Genomic DNA, 24572 nt, shown 5'->3' with positions numbered 1-24572 from the left:
ATGTGCCTGGAAATGGTTTCCAGGATTAGCTGCTCTGTCACCTTCCCAGGGATTGAGGTGAGGCTGACTGGCCTGTAGTTCCCTGGATGCTCCTTCTTACCCTTCTTGAAGACATGAGTGACATTTGCTTTCCTCCAGTCTTTGGGCGCTTCTCCCAGGCACTGTGATCGATCAAAGACTATTGAGAGTGGCCTCACAATGACATCTGCCAGCTTCCTCAGCACTCATGGGTGCATCCCATCAGGGCCCATGGACTTATGTAAGTTCAATTTGCTTAAGTCTTCCCTGACCTGATCCTCTTCCACCAAGCGTACATCTTCCTTGCTCCAGCCTTTTCCCCTGGTCTCTGGGATTCCTGAAGGCTGGTCTTGCTAGTAAAGACTGAGGTGAAGAAGGCATTCAGTACCTCAGCCTTTTCCACATCCTGTGTCACCAGGTCCCCTGCCTCATTCAGCAGCAGGCCTTAGCCTTCCTTTTGTCACCTGTCTACTTATAGAAGCCCTTCTTGTTGCCTTTGACATCCCTTGCCAGATTCAATTCCATTTGGGCTTTAGCCTTCCTAACTTCATCCCTGGATGCTCAGACAATGTTTCTGTATTCCTTCCAAGTTACCCATCCTTACTTCCCTCTGTATGTTTCCTTTTTGTGTTTGAATTTGGCCAGGAGCTCCTTGTTTATCCACACAGGCCTTCTGGCATTTTTGCCTGACTTCCTACTCACTGGGATGGTCAGCTCTTGAGATTGGAAGATGTGATCCTTGAATATTAACCAGCTTTCTTGGACCCCCCACTTCTTTCTAGGACCTTATCCCATGGGACTTTTCTAAGGACATCTTTGAAGAGGCCAAAATCTACTCTCCTAAAGTCCAGGGTTGTGATCTTGCTTTTCACTCTCCTCCCTGCCCTCAGGATCCTCAACTCCACCATCTCATGGTCACTGCAGCCAAGGCTGCCTTTGATCTTCACAACCCCAGTGAACCCCTCCTTGTTGGTGAGTATGAGGTCCAGCAGAGCATCTCTCCTCACTGGCTCCTCTGTCACTTGGAGGAGGAAGTTATTATCAATGCACTGCAGGTACCTCCTGGAGTGCTTGTGTCCTGCTGCGTTGTCCTTCCAGCAGATATCAGTGGTTGAAGTTCCCCATGAGGACCAGGGCCTGCAAATGTGAGGCTGCTCCTATCTGTCTGTAGAGGGCCTCATCCACTTGTTCTTCCTGGTCAGGTGGCCTATAGCAGACACACTTTATAATGTCACCTTTTAACTTGTGTGTTATGTCACCTGAGAACTTGTGTGTTATAAGCCGTCTTCTTTCTCCCATGTAGTGGATATGTGAAATGTATTCAAAGAGAGACAGCTTTATTACCACTGAGCTTCGTACAGAGCTTGTTCATCCCAAAGTGTATGAGAGTATGATCAGAGTATTGCAGTTGTAATGAGGACCTCAAAAAACTTAGGTTGAAGGTCCCAGATAGTTTCTCATCACTGAGTAGCTAGACCTCACCAAAAGCTGAAGGAGCCATAGATTTTACCTGCAGTAACATATGAACCTATGGGGTCTCCAGGGGTTGCATTTTTTTGTAGTACCAAAATTGCACTCCAAATCACACTTAGGCATCAGAGGTGGGTTTTAGGTCTGGTTCTGTGTGATTTGCCAAATCTGCATGTGAATTCAGTGGCCATAAAGAGAGATGTAGGCAACTCTCCTGAAATTCAAATATTCACCTGTTCTGGTTCAAGTTCACATAGCTTACAATTGCCTCCTTTCAGCATCTCCTCCATTTACTTCTAAATCATATGAAGCGTCAGGGAACGCAGGATCAAATATGGAAGGCACCCTGTGGCTCTTGTGTGCAGAATTCACAGGTTGGGGTGATCTGTTGGAGAGGGAAGTCACTGTATGTTCCTGCTGCTCTCAGCCTGCTCGGTCACTTGTCCTTTTTCTCCAGCACAGCTCATAGATCCTGGCAGAGGAGGCAAGTTAATGTGCTGTCATTAATGTAGTTTAGACATCGTCCATAGGGATTGGAGAGATGTAGGGACAAAAACAGTCCTGTAAATTCTAATGTTATTTGTTGACACATAGCGCTAACAAGAAACTCAGCTCGCAGCTTCTAATCTATGAAGTGAGCTCTCTAAATTAGTTATAACGCCTTGCTTTCACATGTCTATCTACCTCCCTTAACCATTGCACCATCTCTGCGTGCTTCTCTGTGTCCTTTCCTAACTATATCAAATATTTTTCATTTTCAGTCCCTGAAAAGTTTCTGCAAGGGGTTCCTTCCCTGCTTTCTTTTAAGGACCTACTGGTTTTCTGTGTTATTCAGATTATAAAGTATATAATCTGTAAATTTTAAGCAGTTTTGGGGCATGGTATCATTTATATAGTTCCTGTAACTGTAGAGTTACATGTTCTATATACTTTCAAGCAATGCTGAAGTGACTTCAGGACCCCTCATTATCAGTGTTTGGGGCTGACCTACCAGAAGAATTGTCTAGCATCAGGAGATTACAAGTCTCCTAGTAGAGGTGTCATTTAAGCAGCAGGTCCAGAGATTCAGGATGGTTCATGCAAGACTTAATCTGCACCTGACATTGTCAAGATTTCATCCCACCTGAAATATTTTGAACAAAATAGTCTCATTTGATCATCAGACTCACAACTAGGCCTTCCCCAATCATCATCTATGTTATTGCTTACAAAATGGAGTGGTAGAGCATATAGTTGATTGTCATGGTTTAACCCCAGCCAGCAGCTCAGCCCCACACGGCCGCTTGCTCACTGCCCCCAGTGGGATGGGGGAGAGAATTAGAAGGGTAACACTGAGAAAACTTGTGGGCTGAGATAAAGACAGTTTAATAGGTAAATGTGCAAGCGAAGCAAACAAGGAATCCTTTCACTCCTTCCCATCGGCAGGCAGGTGTTCAGCCATCTCCAGGAAAGCAGGGCTCTATCACGCATAACGGTTACTTGGGAAGATGAACGCCATCACTCCGAACGTTCCCCCTTCCTCCTTCTTCCCCCAACTTTTATTGTTGAGCATGGTGTTACATGGTATGGGATATCCCTTTGGTCAGGGATGTCCCAGCTGTGTCCCCTCCCAATTTCTTGTGCACCCCCAGCCTGGGGCAGCGTGAGGAGCAGAAAAGGCCTTGACTCTGTGTAAGCACTGCTCAGCAGTAGCGAAAACATCCCTGTGTTATCAACACTGTTTTCAGCACAAATCCAAAACATAGCCCCATACAAGTAACTATAAAGAAAATTAACGCTATCCCAGCCAAAACTGGTACATTGATCACATGGAATAATTTGGTATCTGTCCTAGAGATTAGAATATTAATGGTAGCCCTGATGCATCAAACCTTCATTGGGTAACAGTGAAGGTCCACATGGATCTGTAAGTGTGAGTTAATTCAGAGAAGGATGGGTACACTAGCTTACTTTTTATGTGCAATTTCTTAAATTGCAGCAAGCATTGCACTTGCCTAATAATATAAGTAGACATAATGTATTCCAGATCTTCATCATGCAGCTGAGGACTCCTAAGAACTTCGGGTAGCTTTAAGATAAAATGTTGTACAGGATGTTAGGAAATGTCCTATCACCTAATACCTCTCAACTTCTAAGGGACTACTGTTACGTGGCCATTTATTTATTCAGAGGGATAGTGTGAATGTGAAGCCTTTTACAGAAGCCAGATGTCTAAAACTGGTTACATCACTTAGAATAAAAGCTGGATTAATAAATTTTCACTGAGAAGAGAGGAAATTTTTGGATTTGTAACTGTATAGGTGAAAAGCAAGAATGGATGAGAAAATGGTAAGTACAATTTCCTAAATAATCCTATAAACGCGACTATTTTTAACTAAAAAAAAATGTACTTACCTTTTGATTTACGCATTGTTCTTGCATCTTAAAAGTGTCCTCCCCCACCCAGCTTTGGGAACAGTAGCAATGGCAGTAACACACTATAAATAGTGAATAGCTGAAATGAGCAGTTTATGAATACCTAATAGCCTGAAATTTGTTTGCATAAACTGTTTGACAATTATCAAACGTATTTGCAGAAATCTGTGTATAAATGAGTCAGGAACAGAAATAACAACCAAATTAGTCAGATAGTTAGACCACAGCATATAATAAGGCCTGTTCTAATGAACATATAATTTGCTTTGAACTCAGACATAAAATGTATTATTGGAAATGACCAGTGTTGTGCAAGCTATAAGTGCCTCTGGACCCATCCTTCACCCTCCAGTCATGCCACCAAGTTAATATGGGTGAGCAATAGAATGCATTCACAAAGGCTTGTGTGTCTTTGGGGAACGTTACCAGCACCTGGTCAGCTTTACCACTGAAATCCTGTATTACAAGATGCAGGGCCTGTTAATCAGATATGTCAGCATGTGATTTACTGTGCTGTAGTCTATACAATCCCACAAATCATCTCTCTCCATCTGATGGTTTGCCTGCAAATGTACTGTGCTTTTTGAGAAACAGAAGTGTTGCTTCTTTGATGGAACTATTTATATTTAACAGATTAACAGTACTATCATATGCAGATAGTGCACTTCTCTTTCATTTTTTAAAAGCATATGCTTGTACAAGTCCAGCTATTCTGTGTTTGCAACCAGCAGGTTTGCATGTACAAGCAGACTTTTAGGCACCTAACAGGATAAATGCAAGCACATTGATGTGACTTGCAGTACTTCCATGCAATTGTGTTCAGTCTGAAGAATATGCATCAATTGAAGGATTATAGCTGCAAATTGGAATTGTGGACATGTGCACAGAAAATAGTTGCTCTGATAATGAATACTCTATTTTCTTTGCATTAATAATACGAGTTTACTTATGGAGGCTCAAAATAAAAATTCTCAATAACCTACAGAGTGAAAACTCCCTGCTGAGTTTATGGAAGATACTGCAGGGCTGTGCAATTACTGCTGTGCTTTATTGTATTGTTTGATGTGTTCTTTGGGGACCTCATGTTCAGCTTGAATGGAGATAGAGCCAGAATAGCCTACCAAGCTTAAAATACAAAAAAGATTATTTTGAACCATTTAAAAGAAAAAAAAAAAAGATAATATTAGCCCACTAGGAGTACAAAGGTTGCTCCCATAAAAAGAGAGAGCTGCTGACCTTGCTGAGAAGGTCAAGCAGTGTTCCAGCAAGAAGAGCCCCTAAAACATAAGAGGAATTCTTTACTTGAGAAACTCTTATTTTCATTAAAAAAAAAAAGGTCACACAAAGAATCAAATCACCTGAAGCAGGTGTTAAATAAATGCCCTAGTTGGAACAAAGAAGTATCCTTTCATTCAGAAGGGTCAGCTTTTTTAATTCTGCTTTTACTGGTTACTGCCATGCTGGTTACTGAATTGCACCAGAGTAACTCAGAGAGATAGACTGGGTCACATATAAAGCATCTATTTTCATTTGTTTTGGGGTTCTTCCGTCATACCACTTTTTGTATCCCCCAAGATTCTTTATCACTTGTGGTGAAGACTGACATCCGTATCTTGCATTGATACATAGACCAGCTCAGATGCATGATTTCAGCGGTACTACCCAGCTTTATACAGATGAAAAAGCACATTCAGAAGTCTTCTTTAGAGTGTTTTAATCTTCAAGTCTTGACTGAAAGACTTTCTGAGAAGGTATTCTATGTATGAGCTGAGCAGAAACTAGAATTCCTGTTACCCAGGACATTATGAAATTAAAAAGCAAACCCTAAAACTATATAGAAAGTAAGTACTTTGAATCTTCTTCTTGTGAAGATTCATTTAAATTCAAGCTTTAAATTCAAGCTCATTTCTTTTTTTCTTGAAACCTTTCAAGAGAACCCGGGTAACCCAGCAGCCCTGTGTGTAGTTGTGACAGTTGGGAACAGACCTTTTAGACTACCAGGGAATTGGCAGCTCTGCTTGTGGGTAGTCTGTGTCTGTATAGGTTTTAATATTTCGGCTTAACTGTGAGAAGACAAAATAATGGCAAAGTTATAAATGGTAATTAGCAATTGACTGCATAAAATACAGAAAGGGTTAGGCTGCAAAGCAGTTACTTTAGCTGAGACGAACATAAAAATTATTTCTTGGAAGCACTTTTAACAGAGTGTGGAGGCAAGCCAATAATGATTTGCAGCATGCTCCCTGTAAGTGCAGAGAAATACATGCTCAGAGCCTGACCTGCTGGTTCAATAAAGCATTCATTGCTCAAATTAGAGGTGTTCATGTGAGTCAGTAAGTGGGATATTAAATACGAGCTGTGCAGAGCTGGGGTGAACAGCCTCTCTGAGGTGGGCAATGCTGTAAATCTCCTTGAGAGCTGTTTGCATTGGCTGCTTCACACCACTTGCCTGGGCACAGCATTGTCACCCAACCGGCATGGTGGTCACACCTGGCCAGATGTGCCCCTCCATGTCCACAGCGCCCTGGTGAAGGAGGGCAGCAGAGACTGGACTTGCAGGATGAGTAATGTGCTCTGCTTCTTGCTCTCTACGAAGTTTGAGGGGTCTGTACATCTGTTGGCCACCTGTTTTCAGGATGGCATACCATATTGCAAGGCAGCAGCTGGATTAATCTGTTTACAGTGACAGTTCATTTTCTCTTGTTCCATTTAATTCAGATAGAAGCAACAGTTTTACGTCTCAGGGTTTGTAGCGTCACTCCACCTCACCATCTCAGGGCACAGAAACATGGAAGAATCTCAGCTTTCATTAAGGATTTTTCCAGCCCTTTCCATTGTCAAAATAGTCTGAAATTTATAAATCAGCAGTAGACTGATTATAGACCTAGCACTACTTCACTGCATGACCAGTATCAAATGTCAAAGACACAATGTTTGTAGACACATATCTATAAAATAGATAAATGCCTAATTCTAGAGAAGTGAAATAACTGGAGAGACAAAATACTAGGAATCATCCAGGAATAATTACCTTTTATGTAAATGCTTTAATATAAATTAAAGGGGTGGATAATTTCATTCACCGAGACTTGCAAATGCTGTCCTAACTTCCTGGGCCTTGATTGTGTGAAATACTCTGTTAATGCTGTTAATCCTATGTCTGTCTGTCAGTCTGTGAACAGGACATATGATTGCAGTTTTGAATGCACACAGCATGCTACCGTTTGTCTAGTGATCTCAGGTAACACTGCAAAGCCATGCGTCCAGCAGCAGTACAGATGGACGTTTCAGTTCAGTGCACCTTGAACTGCCTCTTGCTCCCAAGTTCAGGTCACTGGATCTTTGCTGTTGCAGGTACTTTATCTAGTTAGATTAAAGCCAGCATGCAGACGCTTACTTGTGCTGCAGTCACAGCTCCTGGTTTGCTTACTGAAGCGTGAAGCGTACTGTGGAGCACTGCAAGCCACAGCACAAGGCAGGACTGTATTGCAGCTACAAGCAGTTCTTGCAGATTTGCTGCGTTTTAGCGCTTCATGTGGATGTCTCCACAGGTGAGCTGTGGAAGCGTATAGATGTGGGTTTTAATAATTACAGGCCATCTAGCAACTTTGTTTGATTTTTTTGGTCTATGGGCGGTGAAATCTTCATGCCTAGGGTCAGTGGTGAAGAACTGATAAATAACCATTTCAGGATTACCTGGCAAATGACTTCTCAAATTGACGTGGATGTACCACAGCAGAATGCTGCTTCATAAGCCTATCACAGCAAATGCCTCTTGATTGCTTGCAATTTAAAGTTTGCAAACAGAAAATACAGCTCAGTAAAATCGCACCAGTGTTAAAATCACCCAACCAGTCATTCGCACGACCTGGTACAGAATTAGTGTAAGTTTTTCACACAGAGAAAAGTAATCTTTTAAGTAGAAATCAAATTATACTAATGAATTTGGTATAAAATATACTAAAATGAACTACATACTCTAGTCCGTATAGCATAGATTAAAAGCAAAGGATAAAGGAAGCTTGTAGAAGGATAATCGCTAAACTAGTGGAACCAGGAAACATCTGCAAGTTAACATTTGATTGTTTTTTCTCTTTACAAACAGACCGGTTCTACTGACCTTATTATTCTTGACTGATATACTCACAAAGGTCTCACTGACGCTCCTGTGAGTAATTTAAGGAAAGCTCAGATAAATTGTTACATATTGTGCTGCATATTTAAATTGCATCCAAAGAGGAGGATACAAAAATAAACAGTTTTGCAGCCTCATTTTGGTCAGTTATTGCATCTACACAAATCAGACCACTGTATTTGATCTAGCCAAGCATACTTAATTTGCCCAAGCATTTGTAGTAATAGGATATTTTGGTTAAATTATCCAAGTTTTAAAGTTTGTTACTCTAGCAACATACACGATAGAGTGAAATGCCTGACTGTCATCCTATCAAAAAATTTCTGTCAGGAATATAAGTAGTTGAATTGCTGTTACTCCTGCCCAAACTAAAAATAGGTCAAGTTTGGCCCTGATATAAGTAAGTACATTTTGTTGGAAGGAGCTGAAACAAGGTTAAGTGTTGATACAGCTCTATACTTACGTAGGAGAAGGTAAGAAAATAAAAGTGATAGAACATGCTGTCTGTAATAAAAAGCCATGACTACATATGCTGCTGCTTTTACTCTAGGATGGTTCATATCACTTATATGCACGCTTCTGTTGTAAAATCTATCCCAATAGCCATTTTCCAGGATGCTTATATGTAACACTCCTAAGTGTTTCTCTGTGGCGTATTTGCCATTGCATCTTAGCATTTTTAATTTTTAGGTACCATTTCCTCATACCACCACCTGAGGAAGTATTATGAAAGTCTACTGTTCGTTGTCAGGTCAGGAACTGGATCACACAGGGACTCACTTATTGCAGAGTAAACGTCTAGGAAAGCAAAGACCTGAAACCGAGTCTCAGTTCACTTTTTCACTTAATTTGTTGCCACCTGCAAGATGAGAGAAGGCCTCTATAGTTTCTCAGTTGTAACTACTCAGTGCCAAAAGGAAGCATCTTTAGAGTTTGGACAGTCTCTTCCATGCTTGTTGCCAGGCATGTTTGATGTGCAAACATTTTCAAAACTGCAGAAAACAAACTGTAGGTTGTTCAGTTTGTAGTGGTGCCTTTGGATAAGGTAAATTTCTCGGTCTAAACAGTTCTCCTGGGGAAATGACTGTCCATGCAATATTGTACATTAATTTTTCTGATCCTGTCTGAGGTGCAAAGCATATGAAAACAGTCCAGACATGTATTACTCTCTGAATCATCAAGAGCCCAGTGAGCTTTGGAGCCACTGGCTGTACGTTTGCACTCACAAAAGTAACCCAGAGTTGAATAATGGCACTGATGCCAAGGGTATGTTGAAACCAAGTAAGAACACAGGCTGGTGCTCACAGCATTTTAGGAAGACTGCAGGACACCGTTCTTCAAACCTGCTGCTCAGTATTTATGTAGCAGGCAAGAGCAAAGAAACACTTGCATTCAGAGTAGAAAGCAATAAAGTTCATAAAGCCTGTGATGGTCGCAGAGCTTAAAGGGTCCTGTGTTTGATCCCAGAGCAGGCGTTTACCTGTGAAGATTTAGTTATTGACCATGTTCTTTACCTCCAGTTAGGTGTTCAGGTAACGGAATATTTCATTCCTCTTTGATTTTTGCTTTTTGCTGCTTCTCACGTGCACTGAATCTGTCCAAAGTTGTTTTTTCTTTCTTTCATTTTGCTTTCTGGCAGAGCCACTAAAAGAGGTTAAATGTCAATGAGTTTCAAGAAATCCCTAAGGGCTCTAGTTCTACACTGTCAGAGCACTGTGGCATTATTAACCTGGAATCATTCCTGATTGACACAAGGGGAGAATCAAATTCTGCCTATCCTGTAGTTCTGAATGTGACTGATACTTGGATTTTGTTGTTGCTGGAAAAAATAAAATACTGAGAAGTACATCTCTTCCTTCAGATGACAAAAAATAAAGGGATTGTTTAAGCATGTGTCTTCCTCACTAAGAATTTGAAGGTAGTTTTATGTCCCTTTTAAAGGTTTATGTATTATGACTGTTCATTTCCCATATGATAAAAACAAAAACAAAAACAAAACATGTATTTGATGAAAAGCCTCCACTAAAAAAAACCACACAACTCTCCCTTAAAATGTCCTGCTTGACATCATCTGTGTCATCAATTTGGAAACAGGTAGTGACTTAACCTGCTGACTCTCATTCATTTTGTAACCCCTGAGATGAAGAGTGCTGTAGAAGAAAGATGTTTTTAATTGCCGTCAGTGTAGGATTTCTCTAGGGTTTGTGAGAATATTTGCAAACCAGATAGTTTCTTCATAAATGTATTAATTACCTTAGCAACATAAAAGCATGCATAATTTGCTTACGAGCATTTTCCTTTCTTGCTTGCTTAAGCATTCAAGTTCCAGGAGAGCTGCAGTTGTCTTTCCTGAGTAAAATACTCGCTAGGTCTGCATTTCTTCTGCAAAATGACCGATGTCCCCCAACAGGACATAGGTTGTGCCTGGATTGTTAAAGACTGCAATTTGAGAAGGGAGGGAAAGGGAAGGGCTAATCCTCTCAGCGGTTTAACCAAGCAGATAGTCTTTTGCATTAACAGACCATTCTGTTAGATATATCTGAAGCAAGTTGAAGTTGAACCTTACACCCTGTCTGTGGCCGGGGGTGTTTGACCTTTGCATCATTTTTTTGTTCTAAGCAGTATGTTACACTGCTTTGATGTGCACGTTGTATGTGCAGAAAACTTTTTCCAGTACAGCTGATGAACAGTGTGTCAAAAGGAAGCTATCCTGGCATAAACTGAACCAACATAAGTAGTGATAGACAAGGGCAGAACTTGATTAAAAAAAGGAGTTTTTAGCACCTTTTTCAGATGTCTTTCCTACATTCTACTTCTTGCGTGACTTACACGTACATTTGTAATAATTTTGCTAGATGCAGATTTTTTTCAGTTATATTATCTGTCTCGTGTTAAAGGAAAATTACTTCCTACAGTATATTTGACTTGTGTGTCTCACATCAACTTATTCTCCTAGGAGATCTAGAAATGCTGTTCATACATACTTTCCTGTGATGCAGCTAGAAGTTTCTATGGTGAACATAGAAATAAATTTTTCACTTTTTCCCTCCCCACTTTTAACCAGGTAGACAAGAAAATTGTCCGCACAGAAATTGGAGTTCTTCTTCGCCTTTCGCATCCAAACATTGTAAGTTTAGCCTTGTTCTTTCACTCCATGTTTGTTTCTTTGTATTTTTAAAATTCTTTCTGTTCCTGAGAGATTACTGTTGTGATTCACCTATACAGACTATACAGAGTCCTGGATTAAAGCTTTGGGTTCGCCTCATGAGCACATTAGCAGCTCATTATGGAAGACTGCTGAATTATACTTACACCTTAAAAAAAATTATTGATGTTTTGTCAGAGTTGAGTGAGAAACTATGCAAAAGAAGTTCTGCAAATGAAAGGGGAAGTTGGTGTTGTCAGTCCTTGGAGGGTTGGGAAGGTCTTACATTCAGTTACTCTGAAAGACTGGCAAACAGGTGTTGACAAGCACTAATGAAAGCAGCTTCTTAAACTCCTGTGTTACGTGGAGGTTGCTGAGCTATGAGGAGTGTGAAAATAGAAAAAAAAAAAGGAATGCAAAGGAGATAAAACTAGCAAAAAAAAAGGGAGGTGGGAGAGAACATGCACAATAACTTGCTCAACTGCAAGGTAAATGATGCACCAACTTCATTTGGTACCATCCTCTGCTTTATTGACTGTGGTCGGTTTCCTGCTGTTGGCCCTGTGATATGCTTAGCAAGAAGACAAATAAGTGAAATGAATCCTTTTTGTTATATTTTACCAGATAAAACTGAAGGAGATATTTGAGACCCCTACAGAAATCAGTCTTGTTCTGGAATTGGTCACAGGTGGAGAACTATTTGATAGGTAAGTTACCTGTACGCACCTTGCTTGGTACCTTCGCCAAGGATGTTACAGTCCAGATTTCTTCTCTGCACATAATCCCTGTGTTAGTAATTACTGGAATTATTTAATCAGCATATGGTTTATTCAAATGAGTAAATATCTGCAGGAATTGGCTTAAAAATGTGTTTGGAAATGTGATTATCAAGAGATTTTTTTGGAAAGGATACGCAAGTTGAAAATTAAGGAAGTTGTCAGTAAATTCTGAAGAGCACACACTATTGAAGGAAGGTGCTCAGCAGGTGCATAGCATAAGAGTGTGCTAGAGCAGACAAAAGGCAGGAAAAAGTGGCAAAATCACATTGACAGGTCATCATAAAATATGGTAGGTGGCAATCAGCCTGCCAGAAGGATAGTGTTATGTCAGATAAAAATTTGGTAAGCAGAGTAACAAGAAAGAAATTCTCTTTCATATTCATTGTATTTATAAAACCTATGTTTTTGTTACAAAGGTTCTGCAAGACAACTATTGAATTCTGAAGGTATTGCTCATAAGGCTGCACATGCTTTTGTGTAGGTGCATATGCAGAAAGCGAAATAATTCTGTAAGAGTGTTGGGGCAGTATTTTTCTGGTAGGGATTTGGTTTTTTAGAGCAAGAGACGATACAAAAAGCATTTGATACTTGCTTGAGTAAATCAATTAATTTACTGGCATTGGTGATTTCCAACTCGTGTAAGGACAGGTTATTTGATCTTCCTTCTTCTGTAATTAAAGTTTAGTATTTTAGAGGACTGTTATTCAAATACACATCAAAGACTCAGTCTGAAAGTATCTTTGACTTGAGAAAACAAAAGCATACTTTTTTTTTTTGTACCATGGTCATAGCTACAACCTTGAGATTAACTATTTCTGAACAATAACAACAAAAGCAACTCTTCCTGTAACATCTTTAGTTCGACAGAAGAAAGGTGCTTACTCTCTCAATACTCAGCCAAAGCAATCAGGAGAAACATGCTGCAAGTTAAACAACCAGCGAGCGCTCAGTCCTGAGCTAGAGAGGACCCTGCACAAGATGCCTTACCTTTCACATAGCCCTTTATATATCCATGTGGTTTCAGATTGGGTGGTTTTCAGGAAGGCTGGGTACTCTACAGTAGTCTTTGATGAGAAGAGTTTGGAAAGGGAAAACACAAATATGCCAGTGAAATGGTTGGTTCCTGAGCAGCAACCATCTGTGTGGTAGAAGGACTGGTGATAAAAGACTCCATGGGATCCAGGATGGGGAATTGCATTATTTGATGGAACCAGGATTTAATATTATGACATTTTCAACATTCTGTAATCTGTACTCAGCAGTGTTTATGGGATTTGAGCTCTCAGATTGATCTTTCCCAAAAATTGTATGCTTAATTCAGTAGTTTGGCTAGGACAAGCTGTCTGGCATTGCCTGACGAGAAGCAAAGCCGTGTAGTCACTTACTAGAATTGTGGTGCCCCCTTGTGATGCTGCGAATGAGCTCTAATACTATGGAGGTCGTCTGAATTTGGCATCCTCCTTTTCTCCATGTACAACAGAATGGGAAACTTTGGCAATACATTCATCTCTGATCTGTGATTTGGAAAAAAAACAACCAGTAAAACAAAAAACATAAAAGCTATTTTCAGCTGTTAAGCTAGCAATAGGAGTATTACTTCACTCTTCAACCTTAAACCAAAATAATTTAATAGAAATATGCAGCCAAGATGTTTTGCACTAGTCACTCCAATCAAGCATTAGCTGTCCCTTCCTCTCTTTCAGCTGGGCTGAAGGATTAATACTTGCATTGCACTATACAATGGCTGCCCTCTGAGTTTTAGTGAGGGTAAATTTAGCTTTCTGCCTTAGGGCAGACTTCTCCTCTCATGCTTAATCCTTTCAATCCATACAGCTTTTTATCATGCATGAAGGAAATGTCCTGACTTACAGAGAGGCCTTGTGCACTCTTTCCTCTGTGCTTGCATGACTCCCATCCCAGAGGAAGCAAACGACCCCGGAAAATCTTCTGCTGGGCAGTGGGGTTGTGTCGGATGTGGAGGGAGAGCTGTGACCCTGTCTTGAGATCCACCCTATGGTTGTCCTCGAGACAAGACCCTGTACAGAAAGTGTGTGGACAAGCAGGACCCCGGCATGGCCAGGGACCACCCCAAGGGTTTGGAGGTCCTTATGTGCTTTGTGCACAGCTATGTGACTTTGTAAACCACTGTCCATACACAGGCAGCAAAGCAACTTTTGTACTCTGGAGGATTTACTCTTATGCCTCTTTCAAATTAGCTGTCAGCAAATGATACGACTTGATCTGTTACACAAACACATCTGCTCTCATTACTGCAAACATCTTCATTGCTGTTACTGTTACTGCTAATTCTGGTAATATGCCGGTAATTTTTATATCAACTGTTTTATCGCTCTAGTTTTCTGCCATCCCAGATGTCCATTCTTCTTTTGAATAGTATTTGAGCTTCAGATAAGTAAGTTCTTTCACATACATATTCCTCTTATCATGCAGATGATTTTATAAATACCCAAGATCCAATTAGTTTTCTGGAATCCTGTTAGCATTGTTGATGTGCTGCTGGTTTCAAGCCACTCTAACATAAAAGTTCTGGGTAATAAAATTATTCAATTCCTTCACCATATTTCATATTTCTGTCAAATACTCCATGTTATTGCTAAAATGAGCTTTCATTATGACAATTTTTCAGTAGTGTTACCTGAAAGGAGATAAATTCGGACAAAAGTATCAGTTACACATCTGAGTTAATACAGCTGAAATCAGGTTGGTTTTGGTTGTATTTTTAAACAGAAATCTGTTTCCCAGACTTCATAAATCACATTGTAGGTCATATCCTGACATGTAATATTCCACCGTCCCAAACACAACAAATACAACTCTATATTAAATTGGAGAAGTTTGTGTAAATGAGAATATTTATTGCCAGTTTGCATGACGGTTTTTGCCAACCCAGTAAGTGAGCAGTGACAAAGAGCTTTTGAAGTAAGACAGACCAATGGACTAACTGACCAAGACAGAGAGAAAACTGCAGTAGGTCTAAATTAACTGATACTCTGGTTCTTTCCAGATGCTGCGTCTCCAGCCCAGTGCTGGCACATATGCCTTTGACATTTGCTTGGCCGTCCTCTTTCATTCCTGCGTGTTTAAAACAGACACGCATGGTTAAAGTGCATTTAAACCAGCAGTGTTTTGACAGAGTCCCGAGGGACGACCCTCTGGTATGGCTCTGAGTGTCCAAGCAGCGGTGTGCCCAACAGCACGCGGCTTTGTTTCTCATGCTGCCACGACACGGAGGGCAGGCTGCCGTCACACCGGCCCTCACCAGGGCAGGGGCTAGTTCAAAAACAAAAACCCAGCTGTTCAAATGTGCAGCAGAGTGATCAGTCTAACATTTGAACAGTCTTTAAAGGACCATGTTTCCATTACACTTGTGGATAGGAAATTTCAGGACTGGGAGCAAAGTGGCAGGCAAAGGTCAATTTTTGTCCCTCTCTCGCATCTTCCTTCTCATCTCATCTTCTTATGAAGAGCGTTGCAGAGCCATAGTTCAGACCATAGACGCATCTTTTACATGAAAAGTTTGAGTGATGGAAAGACATAATGAAATTTGGTTTTATTAGGTTTTTGGATGACATCATATTGTGCATACAGAATAAAGCAATAAACCTTATGTGGATACTTTTAAAAGGCAGATTTATAATCAGAAAGCTTCCCTCCATTTCAGCTCTTCTCCATTTAACATGAAAAAAGAGTTTAAAAGCAGTGACTCTAAGGGAATGTAGAATGAATTGACACCACAGAAATTGATGCGGTTTTCCTGGAAAAAAAATAGACTAATCTCATTTATATAGGCAAATTGTTTGTCAAACTAATTGCTTTTTTAACACATTTTTGTTAATAAACAGTAAAACTTAGACAGTTCAAAGATTTGTTTAGATAAGTAGCGAGTGGCCTCACTTTTTTGTGTTAACTCCTTTGATTATTATCTCTTCAATTTTCTTCATAGTTCTTCCCTTTCAGAATACTGATGATTCTTCCAAAGCTTGGCTCAGTTATATTTTTCTCTTGCCTCTTCCTGTGCCCTCTCTCCCTTCGTCGTTCTTTACTTAAATGTGATTTCTTGGTACTGTTAACTTTGACTTTCTTTTCTATCACATGATGTATTTCATCAGATTCTTGGTCACTTTGTTGATCTGGCTTTGCTTCTAACAATTAACCTTTTTATTGTTACAGGTAGTAATAGGTCTTGCAGCACAGTGAAGTCTGATATCTGTCTTTTATGGGCTAACTTTTTTTGAAGTTGGTCTTTTCCATTCAGATTTTATTCATATCTACTGCCTTTCAGCTGAATCAGCAATATATCACTTTTCCAAATATTAATTTCAGCAAAAAAGTCAATTTCATTTTAGTCAGAATACCTGCAGATTGCTAAGAATAGTTTTTGTTACACTCCTCCTTTTTTCAGCTTCAAATGATAATGTCAATCCGTACGTTCTCCTTGTCTATACTTTGGCATCTTGACCACAAAATCTTCTGCTTCTTCCTTCATCTTAGTATTAAGTACACCAAACATTGTCTAAAAATACTGCTTACAGCTGACAATATCTTGATTCACTTCCATTTCAGATTTCCTATAATTTCCTCTGAAATATAGATTCAAGCTGATACTATCTTCTTTTATGGCATGTACATTAACAAAAATATTAATTACTTGTTCTAAAGAACTTGCCCTTTTGAGAGATGCGGGAATGATTACCTCATATGGACAAAATTTCCTGAAGCCTTCCCAGGCTGCAGGCACACCTTCTTGTTTCTGCGTATGGAAATTAGAATTGCTAAGGGACATCAGAAAGAGTCAAGCAATTAATCAGTCACTAACGTGGGGGTCTTTTATAAACTAGTGGCAGAGTAGCATCTTTTATTTGTTTCTGAGCTCTGGTCTCATGATGTGGTGGCAGTCTGTCTTCTGAACAGGGGTCAGAGCAGTCCTTTGGACTCTTTATTTCACATGGGCAAGTTACAGTCCCCGCACCCTGGATGGGCAACAAAAAAAGAGGTCTGACTTGACTACACCATCTATGCCCTATTCTCTGAAATCAGAAGACAACACACAAATTAGCTCTGGTAAAAGTGCTCCTTGATGTCATAATAGCTCATTTAGTGTCTCTTGATTTCAGCTGCAGTAATGATAAAAAACAGTAATTTAAGAATAAAGAAGTGTGTGTTAATGCTCATTTGTAGCCTTTCCAATGTAATTTGGTGTTTCCTTCCTGTACAGAGTTGTAATAATGCCTTTACACTTTTTCGTGGTCAGCGCCTTATTTTCTGTCACTAGGCAGAATTACTCTGAGTAAGTCAGTATTCACCGACTACAATATTCTCTTCAGGATGAGAGATACAAATGATTTTTTGTAAATGTTTGTGCCTAGGATACTACTTATGGTGTGGTCAATGTATGCACTTAGAATTAGGTGAAACACCAGGTGCCAGAGGGAACACATTTGCAGCTTCATAAATGACTAAACGACTCAAGCAATGATGATGGTGCAATTATAATAGAATCATAGAATCATAGAATGGTTGGAGTTGGGCGGGACCTTTAAAGTTCATCTAGCCCAACCCCCCTGCCGTGGGCAGGGACATCTTCAACTAGATCAGGTTGCTCAGAGCCCCATCCAACCTGACCTTGAATGTGTCCAGGGATGGGGCATCCACCACCTCTCTGGTGGATGTTTCACCAGTGTTTGCTTCACCACCCTCATCGTAAAAAATTTCTTCCTTATATCTAGTCTAAATCTACCCCCCTTTAGTTTAAAGCCATTCCCCCTTGTCCTGTCGCAACAGGCCCTGCTAAAAATGCTGGCTGGCTTCCTGCCACTCTCTAAATGTGAATTGATGTGACATTAAAGCTTGCCTGGTTCTTAACTTCACTTTTTCACTTAAAACATTTTCATTTAAAATGTCCTCTTTCCTTTTGTTGTTATTGCTCAGGATAATTTTGCAGGAATTGTTAGCATGGGTATGTCCTAGTTGGGACCAGCCTGTATGTTGCTAGCCCACTCCGGGAACTGGGCAAGCCTTCTGGAGGTAGGACACATCAGTGCCTGTGAAGCTTTTTAATTTGTTAGGTATTGTCAATACCGAGACTTCTTGTGATTAGAGCATCTCTGACATACGTCTTCTCGGATTTCTGCCACAGCCTCACCGCTGTAATGTAGACATACACGGTCTGGATGCCAAACAAACTAGGAGAGATACACCTGTTAAATTAAATAGGAAGGTGGTCGAGCCTTAGCTGATTTCCTCAATTATTAACAAATTTAGCTTTCATATTTGTTTGAAATGCAGAGAGGTTTTAACAGCTCTCTGCAGGTGACAAGTTGAGGTATATATACCTACAGCCTATATAGCCATAGCCTACATATATGTATAAGGAAGCCTCTGACTGACCCAAGAGCTAAGGATGTGTCTTCTATGCCTTGATTCCACACCTTTCCTGAAATTATAAAATCACTTAGGATGTGAGTGCTTTGTACATTTTGTTTCTCATTGCTTTTTCTATGTACATTATGACAAGAGTATAAAGGGAAGCCAAAATGTTTTAGGAAGAAGTACAGTTATCCTAAATATTCAGAGCACCAAAATGCTTGTCCTAAATGATAATTAAGTTGATTTTTTGATGAAAGCCTGGAAAGCAAATCCTTTTCAGATAATGTACTTCTCAGTTCAACACTGAACTTTAACCGCTGGAGTAAGGAATGTATCACACATCCATGCACTGCAAGAGGTGCCAAGGCCACCAAAGGAGGACTGGAACAGGTGAACCTGAAATAATCCTGAACTGAATGATGATAATGTGAATACTCATGCGAATTGTGACATAGAGGGATATATGCACAATGTATGTTATGCAAGCAGTGCCCAGTTTCAGAATTTGATGCCTATTTGTTTCACTCTTATTGGGAAGTAAGCGATGTAAGTGCCAGAGTGAGCTCCAGGGCAATGTATTTAAAACGTCATGGCAGCTACAGCTGTGCTGGTTTGGCATGGAGGGCTGGAGTGGGCAGGTTGTTCACCTGAGCTCAGAGAGTATCCTTCAACCATCCTTTGGGGATCCAGGGTTTTGGGTTTGGTTTCTTAAACACCTCTGTGATCTTACGTAGGCTATTCCAGTTGCTCTCCAGCCTGGTAATTAGATTCAGCTTCAATATCAGGAAAATCTTTCTTTCTGCAGATTTGGCCAGAATCTGTTTGCCTTGTCCCCAGCAGGTAGAGAGAAGGTGATTACTTCCTTCTTTACAGCAAACTCTCACGCAGTGGAGGACTGCAGAAGACTACGTATTCACAGTCCCTGCAACCCTTCGTCACCAGTCGTGTTTTCTATGTCTCAATTACTGTCCGTTGAACTTCCTCCACATTCCCACATCTTTCTTATAACGAGATGCCCTTAGCTAGATGAAGAAATCCAACGGAAGCCTCACTGATTCTTGGCAGGGCGGCTTCATCAGTGCTTTCAGTGCTGCTCTTTCCCCCTCCCCAGGGCACTGCCTCCTTTGCAACCTTTGCCCCCTTCCCTGTTGCTCACCAGACAGGAGCTGTGAAATTCTGAAATAATTCAGTTTGTCACGTTGCCTCACACAGCCGGTAACACAGAAGCTTTTGTTTGAGAGAGAAGTTTGAGCTGCTAGTTTATGAGCACTGTGGTTCCACAACCTCTGGAAACAAAGACTGTTATTTTTAAAAATGTCTACTGAAATTAAGCTCCTGAAAGATGAACCTGTCTTTTTGAAAACGATGGGCACTGAACTGTTCTTACTAATTTCACTGCAGACACCTGGGTGATTGCTACTTTTGAAGGTGTGGCCATTTATTTAGTCTTACCCAGGCTTTTAATGTATAATTCCTGATTTTCCTGCAAGATTTTTCTAGTTCTGTGGGTGCTATATAGAAATGCTGAGTAAGAAGTAGAAAGAAAGTTAAAGAGGGGAAAACAAACTCTAGTATGAGATATAAGAAATATGCAATCTTTCTCTAAATTCTCCTGCATGCCACATTTATCAGAAACTGCCTTTTACTTAATAACAATGGAGGGAAAATAGTTTTCCTCAATGACTGCAATGGTGCATCTCATTTCTAAACTAGGTATTGAAGAAAAATGTCTAGTTTGTTTGACTTGGAGTCAAATCCAAACCCAGTTCTGTATTTCCCATTTTCCTTCTTCAGATCATGGGCAGGCAGTTTGAGTCACTAGCAACAGTAATAACTGGTCTGCACTGAATTGTGAAAATCATTGTAAAATAAGGGAGAATCAGCAAGCTGAATCAGAGCTCCTTTTTTTATATATATTACTCTTCAATGCTGTAGTATGGAAAATACATAAATATTTATAGAGAAACCTTACTTTTTAACTAAACAACTGCATCAAAGCAACAAGGAAGTGGAATCGCCTCGATACAGGTATGAGCCAACAGATCTGTGAATCATTCATTGAGAAAGTGTTCCTTGTGGAAACATTTTTGCTGTTGAATAGAGTGATGTCATTTTCTTTTCCCGTTTCCGCCAATTTTCAGTCTCACTTTACCTTGTAGAAATCTTTGAATTTCATTTTAATGAAATATAACAATTTACATAAGAATTAAGTGAATATGTACAGAAAAAATCCCCATGGCAACCAAAGAATTTTAGATAAATTAACATTTATTATATAGAAACAAATATTTTAAAGAATTGTTAGTAAATACTGGCATTGGAACAGATCTTGTATTTATATAGGCCAGTGTCTTGCCTGAGACTGTAACAGGACACAGCCCACAGGTAAGATGTGGTACAAGAGTTTTGGACAAAAACAGAATGAAAATGACCCTAAAAACAGTGACGGCTTTTTCTGATATTGCGATATTTATAAAGAATGATCTAAAATGCAAATACAGACATAGCATGAAGAAAGAAAGAGAAATAATGTTGGGAACTGATAAAGTAATAAAAATATTTACTGTTTTGGATGGCTAAATTGATTCAGCAGGCCTTTTGCAAGCTACATTATATGTTTCTAGATTCACCTAATACTGTAATGCAACCAACTCCACAGTGTGGAGAAATAGTATTTGTAGTAGCAATATTAAATGATGGCTAAATATTGCAAATTTCAGAGTAACTGTTTAGATTGATTAGCTTAAAACTAAGTGCACTTACCAATCTGAGGTAAGGGAAGCAAGAAACAGACTTTACCTGCTCAGATTTCAGGCAAGGCTGGAGGATGGGTAGGGTGGCCTGTGTAGGAGGGAAGCAGGGAAGTAAAGCTAAGAATAGGAGAACTAGTCAATTTAGAGTGTGGGGGAGGAAAAAGTAAGTTTGTTAAAGTGGGTAAGATTTCAAATTTTCTTGATCACAAGGAGTCACGAGAACAGCTTGCGTTTAAAATTGCAGGAATAGTCGTTGCACTGGATTCCCATACCCAAGAAAAACAAAAGAGAAAGAGGCTTTGGTTTCAGGGTCAGGGAGCTGGTAAAGTACTCATTTCTTGTACCATTTGGTTCCTCTGTCGTGTTGTTTCTTCCACCCACTGGTGCTCTCAATTACAAGTTTCAGGAGTAGTTACAGTGCAAGGCTTGGAGCGGGTCTGCGGGCTGTGCTGCCTGGGAAGGACATACAGCCCTTCCTCACCCTGAGCCGAGAGGTCTCACTGCCGGTGCAGCGGCCGGTGCTGACAGAGAATTCAAGGTATTGGCAGTCTTGCATGAAGAGGTGTGTGCCATCGGTGACTGTTCCAGACTAGCATCATCTGGCATTGGATGAGTCCTCTGCTTGTTCAAAGCAGGTTGCTGGGTATTTTTGATTCTTTTTTTACCACTGCAGCTGTGCAAACAGCTGTTTCTCTTGCTGGATTTGGAAAGATCTGGCCCTCTTGTTTCATTACTCATTGAAAAATCAAACCCGAAGCCGAGTCCTTTCCTTCTGTGATGAAATGTTCACTTTTTTGTGAACATTTCAAACAAGAAGGAGATTGATTGTTTCCACTTGTTACCTAACATGCTTGTCATTAATCCCCAGTCAACCATAAAATTGTATAACAATATAATTTTAATACTGCTCTGAAAATTGATTCTAAAATGACATGTCGGGATTCCCCATCTCTTTCCTCATTGATTTTCAGATCAAGTGTGTTTAGTTTAGCAGGACTGCACTCTTCCTTTTATTTTTTTCCTACCAGTAATAAAGTTTCTGCAGAGCAAGTGTGGCCACTACCTCGCTCTCTTTACTGTGATATCCCATTGCTTTCAGAGACTTCATACAGATGTGGTGAATTAAAGCAGAGTACCAAGTCCTTAGAAGAATGTCGCAAAAGGAGTAAAATCCAATGTATGGTCTTTCCAAATTATACTGCTGGCTGCAGAATTATGGTGAACGCTGGTAAGAATTTATGCTTCTGCTGATGTAGACTCTGATGAAGGTGTGCATAATGGAAACATTATAAGCAACATAGGGAACGTTGCACTTCTGTGGTAGAGTGGAACAGTGGATGTCCAGAGGCTACACTGAAAACCATCTGCAAAACTAAAGGATTTATATTGCCAGAAAACTTGCAGTACTCAGAAGGAACAGAAATGCTAGAAAGGCTGGATGGAAGCTGGCAAGCATTACTGCGAATTATTAAACACTTGAATGAATACATGTGCTTGATGATCACGTGGAAGCTGCCAGATTTCAACTACCTGCTGTGTATAAGACAGCATGGATCACAAGAAATACATTTCCACAGGCTTGCTGGGCGGTGTGACGCTAAGGGTGGTTTTGCTCAGTACTAAATTTTTTATAGCTCTGTTACCTGACAGCACAAGGCTTTTCCACCTCCGAGCTTCAGCAGCAGCTGAGAGGGTGTTATCATCACTATGGTGGGGCGGCCGTGGGCTCTGGGTCGGGGGGCGCAGTGGCGTGGGCTCTGCTGGGTGACTGGACCCTGCAGGCAGGCAGGAGTGCGCCTCAGCACCACGGGGAGCGGGGCTGTTCCCAAGGGGCATCTCCATCACCAGCGGTAGTGGGAAGGAGGAGTGAGAAGGAGCCTTTGGGAAATATTTCCCTGCTGCTTTTTGTAGAAGGAGACAGATTTGTCTCAAATATGTTCACACGTGCTTGGAAAGAGAAGATTAAATCAGGTGGTGTTTTAGGAGACCTTGGTGTCCATCAGTATGTACTCTGTTAGATGTGTGTCTGGCCATGTACGAGTGTAAACAACTGAATCAGCATATTTCAATAAATGTGTACATGTAAGCATGAAAAAGTGATTCTAGACAAATGTGATTAGAATACAAACCATTTATTTCATCAACATTGCATTTTTGCTTGCTCTAGAATGTCGTCTTTGATTTGAAGCGCTGTCTTGAATTTCCTGGAAGTTTGGGACACCAAATTCAGTGTTTTTCCAAGCTTTTTTTTCTCTTTGACTTTAAGCATTTCTGTATCTCTTCTTCTGGATTCCCTGCTGTCTTCCTCCCAGTTTTTCTCTCCAGCACTCTTTTGGCCTACCTGGCTCTTTCATTTGCATATCAAAGAGAGTATTTAATTAGTTCCTTATTGTTACTGTTCCTGTCTTTCTGTCCTTTCAATGAAGGTTTAATCTTTATTCATCCATGCTTTTATTAAAGATCATTCTGTAAACTAGGTATAAATAATTGTTTTTGCTTCCATAATAACAAAATAAGACATTTCTGCAGGTTTCCTTCCTGTTATGGAAAAAAGGGCGATGAGTCATTGTTGATTTGCAGGCTGAAATTGAAAAATCCTTCCTTGATCTCAGGTAGGAGTGTTGTTATAATAAAGCAAGCTGGCACACCTACCATTTGTCTTATGTAAACTATCTCAGGGAGGATGCAAAAAATAGATATGCAAATGATCCCCCAGCATCATTACAGGACCTAAACTACAGGATAATCTTCTTTCAGTACTCTTCCTTACTGCCTAATATCCAGGTTTTAGTTTTAAAGCAGAATGCCCTTAGGAATAAATTTTCATCTTTCGCAAGAAGTATGTCTTTTTTCATTTATTGCTGTTACAGAAGATTAGGCTTTCAACTTGCTAGATTATTATTAATTAATAATTAGGTTTATATTCTCAGTAAGTCCGAATTCTAGACTTCTGAAAAACTAGAAAGTTAACTGCATGTGACATAAGCTGAAATTGGCTTGGCAGTGCATGTTATTCACATGTAACATCAGTGGATGAGTCATGCGCATTGCACAATAATTCTACAGTTGTTTTTTATTGCTCTCCTGAAATATGGGCCCACACTTCATTACATTTATTTACTGTAAAGTGTAAATTCACAATGGCTTCATCTTCAGTGTCTGCGTGCTTCTTCTGTTATGTGTTTAATGTAAATGATGAGAGCAGTATCCTATCCGTACCAACATATGGTTGTCTAAGTCAGGGTGGACTGGTCTTCTACATCCTGTGATCATGAGGGCAGTCTTGAGCATCTCCTTGATCTCTCTTGTTTCCAGGGATCAGGCAATTGGTGGTTTTCTTCCTGCATTGGTTGGGCACTGACAGGAAGCTAAGAACCTCGTCTTTTCTTTGATTTTGTTGAGTGGAAGAAAATACAAAGAAGTTGGCTGCCTTTAAGAGATATCTCCCCCCCCCCCCCCACCCACCGGCG

General features: G+C 40.2%; 1 protein-coding gene across 1 annotated transcript in view; it reads left to right on the top strand.

Annotated features, from left to right (window-relative positions):
• The window catches only part of CAMK4 (calcium/calmodulin dependent protein kinase IV), a 179828-nt gene that overhangs the window by 91361 nt on the left and 63895 nt on the right, over positions 1 to 24572 (top strand). The window contains 2 exon segments of the mRNA XM_019473364.1: positions 11103 to 11165; positions 11808 to 11890. Coding sequence (XP_019328909.1) covers positions 11103 to 11165; positions 11808 to 11890 — 146 coding nt within the window.

The sequence above is a fragment of the Aptenodytes forsteri genome, unplaced genomic scaffold (genome assembly GCF_000699145.1).
Source record: "Aptenodytes forsteri isolate BGI_AS27 unplaced genomic scaffold, ASM69914v1 Scaffold69, whole genome shotgun sequence".
NCBI lineage: Eukaryota > Metazoa > Chordata > Aves > Sphenisciformes > Spheniscidae > Aptenodytes > Aptenodytes forsteri.
This window is presented reverse-complemented; position numbering and strand designations above follow the sequence as displayed.